Source organism: Papaver somniferum, chromosome 7, assembly GCF_003573695.1.
Source record: "Papaver somniferum cultivar HN1 chromosome 7, ASM357369v1, whole genome shotgun sequence".
Classification (NCBI taxonomy): Eukaryota; Viridiplantae; Streptophyta; class Magnoliopsida; order Ranunculales; family Papaveraceae; genus Papaver; species Papaver somniferum.
In genome coordinates this window covers 214,547,496-214,555,182 of record NC_039364.1, presented here as the reverse complement: position 1 = coordinate 214,555,182, position 7,687 = coordinate 214,547,496, and the positions used below count along the sequence as shown (strand labels likewise).

The following is a 7,687-nucleotide window of genomic DNA, read 5'->3' as shown; positions in this document are numbered from 1 at the left end:
TCAATTGGTAATTTGGGATACAATTATTCACCATCAATTATTATGATAATAATTTACTTTTTTTTTTGAAGCAATAATGTGATAATTTATATTGAGGCTTGTACATTTTTTTCTTTTAAATAAACTTTTTTTTCACAGAAAAACAAAATAAAAATAATTAAAAATTGCACTCCTAAATATTACAGTGTATAATCCACATCAGCCCATAAATAGACTCGTAGTCGACAAAGTTTGCCGGATCTCATTGTGGCTCCAATTCTGTAGCAACTCTTTCTAAGTTCTAACCGAGAGTTTGGGATTTGCTTTCCCCCACGAAAATTAATAACCGATAGATCAATGTTGTATTTGAAGAGAAACCCTAATTCCACACCTGATCTTCACTTTTCATGGCGATTTCTGCTCATTACTTTGTTCCTAATCCTATTTGCGTCTCCCGGATACGGCCTTTTAGAAGATTCTGGACGAAATCAAAGTCTCCAATGGCAAGTACTCACCAAGATGAATTTCTCATCTCAAATACGACTTCATCCTCATATTCTGCTCCTAATAACAGTTCCCTGTAAGTCATTTTGTTCTTTCCCTGTAAAATATACTTCCTAGTTGCATTTTCAAGTTCCCATACTCGAATTTGTCTGAAATTTCGTCTTAATTCAATTTTATTGTTCAAATATTAGTTGATTGATGAGATTGAGATGACATATTAGCTGTTATTCATTGTTCTTTGCATTTGATACTATTTTATTTGATAGGGTGTGGTGAGTCTCGAGCCCTAATGAAGGAAGTAGCTCATTTGGTGGCTAGTAAGCCAATGGATTTTGGTTTGCTAGAGCTAATGGTTATATATAGAAATACTGAGAAAGTGCTTGCAGATGCCATTGGTGCTACTGAGAGCACGTCTGTTATCATTTATCAGCATTCAGTATCATATAAATATCAGGGAAGACTTCGTGCTCAGAGTATACTACATTCTGTTTCCCATCTTATGTCGCTGCGGCAAGAAGATATACCCCTGAAATTGCTTAGTACTCCTGAGGATCTAACGTCATTTTCCGAGTCTACCGATAAGGCTGTGTTTCTCTTTGAATTTTGTGGATGGACGCGCATGTTGTTAAACAAAGGAAAACATAATGGAAGTGGAAATGCTTTTGGGCAGGATATTTCAGACAATGGTAGGTACCTTTCTGCAGCATTACTCTTTATGCTGATTATCCATCAATTGTATTTCCAGTATCTTACAACTGATTCTGCATCAGCACATTTACATCTCTCAGCAGTCTTACTAGTTTAAGATGCATTGAACAATGCCATTCTTTCATGCATGCGGTTTCAAAAAATGCATAACATTATGTTGTGCTTTTACATTGATATCGAGGCAATACAACTAAAAGAAATTAAAACTTAAAATAATCGAAGTTCAACTGTAGTACAGCCAGTGATTGAGTTAACTTTGCGGTTGTAAGGCAGCTTGAGCTGTATTTCCCCTCGATCTTCAGTCCAGGTAGTATTTTAGCCAACCATACTTTGTCTCGCTTCTTCGAACCTTTAACATGTAAAGAAAACACTCCTCATCACCCCATTGGAGTTGGAGTTACCCTTTGGTCGGCATTCTCTTAGTCTCCTACCACTCAATTAACTTTCTTTTGGTTAGGACTGTACTTGCAAGCTAGAAATCCCGAGAGGCCGAACAACGGGCAGAAGCTATTACACACATAGGTGTGAGGGATGCTAGTGGGTCCCACCTGCAACAAATCTCTGCCCTTTGTTAGAACCTGCAGGAATATCTGTTTGCTCCCTGGTGTTATCCGAATTCGTTCTACGAGCAAAATGAAACTTTTCCCTTTGGAAAAACGAAATGAATTTTTATGGGTTTTTGATAGACGAGCAAAATGAAACTACTCCCTTTGGGCTTTTCTGGTTTTGCTTTAGCTCGAGCTATTATTCTTTGGTGTCTGGTCACATCCATACATGTGTGATTTTAGCAGGATAAGCAAAGAAATCATGAGTTTTATATTCATAAGATTGGTGGAATACAGTAAATGATATTCTTTATGAAGATATAAAGTTATTCTTTTTCATGTGAATCAATTGCTCATTTAACTGTACTGAATATCGATTCGCGTTTTACTTGAATTTGTCTTTAGTTACTCTCAAAATTCTACTTCAGAAACACATTAGATACAATTCTTCATATGCTGAAACTTTCAATTATTTGTATTTCAATGCTTTTGTATACTGACATGAGATGAAACTGTTAACATTTAAGATATTGACTTCGATTTCTTACCTCAGATATCTTTTTTGGAGAAAATGTTGATGGAAAAACGAATCAAACACTTACGTCAAGCTGGAAGAAAAGTGAGAAGTTTGATGTTAGTATATAAATTTGAATTGATGTGAAATTGAGATTAGAAGATTCAAGCTGTTGGAATTTGATTAACAGTTCATGTTGACTTAAAAACAGGGAATGGGAAATGAAAAGCTAACTTGTGGGATGGAAAGTGGGCTTAGCGGAACTCCTTGGTTGGGGGATCTGACATTTACAAACAAAACTGCACCATCAGAGGCTGTGAATACGCGACTTGATCTGGGGGTATCCTGTACACTTGAAGAGTTTCAGCGGTATGGGTTGTTCTTCTCACAGTTGAAAACAGCTGCTAGGGAGTTTTTTCTGCCTCCTGAGAAGCAAAGGTTTGCTCTAATTTCAGAAAGATCTCTACTATCATCACTGGGTGTTGAAGATCCTCGCTCATGGCTCGTAATGCTCAACTATGCTGGATGTCCAAATTGTTCAAAGATACTTAAGGATGAAGATGACGTCAAAAATGAGCTGCAAATGCATCAATCATTCATAACTGAGGTGGGATTTCTTGTTCTAATCATTCACTGTTTGTAGTTGACTATATTCTGAAGCTTTAGAAGTTTTACTTTTATTTCTTTTTCAATTTGCAACACATATTGTGAGTTTCTGAAAAGTTTTCTCAGCATTTGTGCTTGGCTTAACATTGCCATGACTTCTCTGTCTATGTAGCTGGAAGGTGAGGGGCACGATACTGATCCTGGTTTACCTGCCAACAAACCATCAGTTATTCTTTTTGTAGATAGATCGTCTGAATCGCCAGAGACTACACGAAAGAGCAAAGAAGCTCTTGATGCGTTTAGAAAATTAGCAATAAACAACAGTGCTACTCATAAATTCTCAGCCCTAGCTTCTCAAGGGAAGAAGGGTATGGGTACTTCAAACCCGTCTGACCATTCAGCAACAATATCATCACTAGTAACTCAAGTCGACAATCTGAAGAAGAAAGTTTCTGTTATGATTATAAATGAGGGAGGAACTGCTACTTTAGATGATATCTCTGTAGGTGAGCAAAGCAAGTCTATCCAGAAAATTTTGAAGTACCTGCTTCAGCAAAAGAAGGAAGCAAAATTAAGCGTGCTTGCAGAAAAAGTAGGTTTTCAGCTTCTATCTGAGGATTTGAATGTTGATCTAGCAAATATGTTGCCATCCCAGATAGAGAATAATCAGTCAGAGGAGTCACACGAACCTCCTACCGAAGCTATTTCTGAAATTAGTCTTAACCTGGATGATGGTAGCTCAGTAACTGATGCAATTAGATCCGCAGAGGATCTTAAAAACAAGCCTGGAGTTACTGAAAGTGAAGTTAGTACTCATACCTATGAAAAAAAAATCATTCTGAAGAATACGGATTTAAGTCCTCTTTTACCAAAGCAGGGGGTTGTCTCTGACACTCCTGGTGTCACAGAGGATATGACAGAGGAGGGACAAAGTTCATCACGGGTAGATAATATGAAAAAACATCAAATCACCCCCTTTACAGGCTTGTTTTACTTTTCTGATGGTGATTACCAGTTACCTAGATCCCTTACTGGTGAAACAAAAGTTCCGTCATTGGTTATACTTGATCCCGTTTCTCAGCAACATTATGTATACCCTGAAGAAGCGAGTTTTAGCTATTCTTCTTTAGTTGATTTTCTTGATGGGTTTCTTAACAGAACTCTTCCTCCGTATCAGCGTTCAGAATCTGTTCTTAAAGCTTCGAGGGAAGCCACCCGACCTCCATTCATAAATCTGGATTTCCATGAAGCAGATTCAATACCCCGAGTCACGGCAAACAAGTTCTCTGAGATGGTTTTAGGTTTTAATCACACTGACACCGACAATGTTAGCCTTGCTTGGAAGAAGGATGTGTTGGTGTTGTTTAGCAACAGTTGGTGTGCATTTTGCCAAAGAATGGAACTTGTGGTTCGTGAGGTATCCCGTGCCTTCGAAAACTATATGAAGATGTTGAAGAGTGAGACTAGGAACCATGGGTCTATTATCGATGGTATGTAACTCCCCGATATATTTTGGTTTTTCCATATCTGTTGTTTATGTTTTGGCCTTATTTGCATTTGTCTCAACATCATAAATATTAACAATATCTATTTTCAACCGGAATTTGGAAACCCACTGAAAAGATCACAACCATCCACGATAGGGTTGTCAAATGTGAAGCAGTTGAGATAATCAGGTTTGTATCTTGGGTGTTATCAATGGTGATATAATGTGATTTAGTTAGTCTCACCACTTCGAGAATAAGTCAGCCTGTGTATGTATCGAATTAGTGAACGGAAATTACCAAAAATTTCTCTTATAAACTAAACAAGCGAATTAGTATGAACTTTCTGTATCTGTTTTTAATGGTTATAATTATGGCAGAAAACAGGGAAGAGGTTGCAACATATGAGCTTCCATTGGTTTACTTGATGGATTGCACATTGAATGACTGTAGCTCGCTCTTAAAACCGATGGGTCAGGTAACTCTTCCAAAGACACCTACTTGATTATCTTTTCTTTTGATATGTCACATGTTCTGATGCATTCTGCTTCTTAGTACTGTGACATTTTGTATATTTAGAGTCGGAGCTTATCAAATGGCTGTTTGAATTTGCAGGAAACTAGTGAGCTACTTGACTATCACAGAGCTACGTTTTTCACGTCGATAATTACTACTTCTAACTAAGCTCTGTTCCTGACTTGTGTAGAGGGAGCTCTATCCAGCTCTGATACTATTCCCAGCTCTGAGGAAGACCGCTGTTTCTTATCAAGGAGATGCTTCAGTAGCTGATATAATAAAGTTTGTAGCTGATCATGGAAGCAATTCTCATCATCTCAGCAGAGGCAAAGGTACACTAATATACTATTTGAATCCTCTCTTCTTATTTTATCTGACCAAGTTCTATTATTTTATTTTTTTGTAAGCATGGAATAAAATGTCCCTGTTAATCTGGTGTTGTAGGTTTTCATTGAGATCACTTGGTTACGATGTTGATTAGACTGGATTCTTTATTCCCTGACAGCTTATTTGCTCGTTTCTGTAGGTTTTATATGGACACAAGGCCAGGAACCAGGCACGAATGAGGTTCCATTAATAGACTTAGCCTCAATTCCCAACTTAGGCCTGATGGAAAAAAGTGAATCCCATGAAGTCTTGCTGAATAACAGGATACCAGCGAGAAATGTTGAACTCAGCCAATCTGTTGGATCTCATCCATCTGTTGAACTACACAGTGGCGCTATCCTTATTTCCACCGACAAGCTTCTGAATGCACCCCCATTTGAGCAATCCAAGATTCTCATCGTTCAGGCAGATCAACAGACAGGATTTCATGGTCTGATCATCAACAAGCACATCAACTGGGATTCTTTGCAAGGGTTAGAAACAGGATTTGATCTAGTAAAACAGGCCCAATTATCATTTGGTGGTCCACTAGTGGCACCTGAAATGCCTCTGGTCAGCTTGTCGCGAAAGTCAACTCCCCCCAACAAAGTTGGATACAAGGAGATATTCCCAAGTGTGTACTTTCTCAATCATTTGGCGACTCTTAGAGAAATCGAAGGCCTGAAGGTCGGGAATTTGTCATCTAGTGATTGTTGGTTTTTCTTAGGTTATTCAAGTTGGGGCTGGGACCAACTTTTTGATGAAATTGCTGAAGGAGCTTGGTATATAAGCGATGATCCAGTGGGTGAGTTCAAATGGCCTGACAGTTTACCTACGTTAAATGTTGAAGTAGACACCCAAGTTTGATGAGCTGGCTTCAGCAAAAGAAACATTTTGTTGGTTTTAAAATCTTAAGAATGTGTACAATATTAGTTGTTGGTTACAAAGCAGAAGGGAATGACTACCAGATTTTTGGTCAGAGCAAAGAGTTTAGCGTGAACCAACTATATTTGCCACTAGCTAGTAGCTGGTCATATCAGAATGAGAAATTTTTTTTTAAAAAATACGAAATAGAAATCCAGATTTTCTGGTGCAAACCAAGGGCAAGTAGTTATGGAACCTCCAAAGAGTGGAGAACAAGTACTGGCGTTAATATCTGCTTGTCTAGTTCAAGATCCTTAGTTGAGAGTTACCTCGAGATCAAATTTCCTAGTTGATAACAGAGAATAAGTATTCTGTTATAATCTGCTTGTCTAGTTCAAGATCCTTGGTCGAGAGTTACCTCGAGATCAAATTTCCTAGTTGATAACAGACGTTGCTGGGAACAGAAGTTGCAACGATTCTGCAGCAAGTTTGTGCTGTGATTTGGTTCTGTACCGAAATTTGGTTGCTGAAGTCTAGGGTAGTGAAGTTGAACATGGACATGACAAGTTAAGCTCGGACAGACACCAATAAACGAGGAAACGGAGGTGGAGGCGCAATGACTTCGAGCAGCATGCCCACTGGTTCGATTGTTATTGTGCCTCAAAATGATAACTAATAAGGGGAAAACCGCTTTTACTAAAGGGAAAGTTAATTTTGGGGCTATTTAAAAATTTTAATTTTAAAAAGAGAGAAAAAAGCTTTCCGTATAATCACTTAAGGGCACATTAATTATATGCCCTTGATTTTGATGCCCTTCAAATATACCCTTATCCCAAAATAACCATACCCTCCCTTTTTTAGAAGTTAGAAACCCGAAATAATACATTACGAAAATATCCTTCTACATATCGCATATTACACTCGTGACAAACACATTAATAATCATCTGGCCGTTTTCTTCTTCTTCTGTCTCTTTATGTCTCTTCTTTCTCCCTCTCAAGAACAAATCTGAAAATCGAAAAAAAGTCGTCGATCTACAACAAAAGGAAATAAAATCACTGCAAAACCAAGTTACAGAGATCAGTTTTAGTTCAAAGAAGATCAAAATCGCCACAAAGATCATCAAAATTAGGTTTCTTCCTGTTTGATATTGAAATCAAATCAATTTTTATTTCTGAAAAACATGATGCAAACAAAAGGTAAACAACGATTTACTCATGATTTATTTGAAATTAGTTTAAAACATGTTTGGTTTTGATTTATGTTCGTCAATTTTGAAATCTGTTATCGTTTACATTTGATTTTGAAGTTTGTTCTTCATTTCTGAAAACTTGATGCATGTCTAGCTTGATATTATTTACTGTTGAATTAGAGTTTAATTTTAGGGTGAAATACAGATGTACCCCTGTTTTTTTGGGCGCATACGGATGTACCCCCGTTTTTTTCACATTTACAAATCTACTCCTGTTTTGACCGTTTTTTTTAAGAAACAGCTAACGGAAAGTTAACCTCCATGTCAGCAGTTAAATCATCCAACTCACTAGCCAACTCGTCTATTCTTCCACGTAAGTTGTGTACACGTTGCTGGTCCCTTAACAATC

General features: G+C 37.6%; 1 protein-coding gene across 2 annotated transcripts; it reads left to right on the top strand.

Annotated features, from left to right (window-relative positions):
- Positions 1-258: 258 nt before the first annotated feature.
- Positions 259-6,199, top strand: LOC113299533. Of its 2 annotated transcripts, XM_026548565.1 has the most exons (8): positions 259-559; positions 750-1,169; positions 2,290-2,369; positions 2,462-2,857; positions 3,029-4,346; positions 4,721-4,818; positions 5,047-5,188; positions 5,383-6,199. In XM_026548565.1, exons 1-8 carry the CDS (start codon positions 337-339, stop codon positions 6,087-6,089), a joined length of 3,384 nt encoding a protein of 1,127 aa, XP_026404350.1. In that variant the 5' UTR covers positions 259-336; the 3' UTR covers positions 6,090-6,199. The 2 variants fall into 2 exon arrangements, with proteins under 2 accessions (XP_026404350.1, XP_026404351.1); XM_026548566.1 differs by lacking the exon at positions 259-559 and having other exon boundaries at positions 986-1,169; positions 2,290-2,355.
- The last annotated feature ends 1,488 nt before the right edge of the window (positions 6,200-7,687 follow it).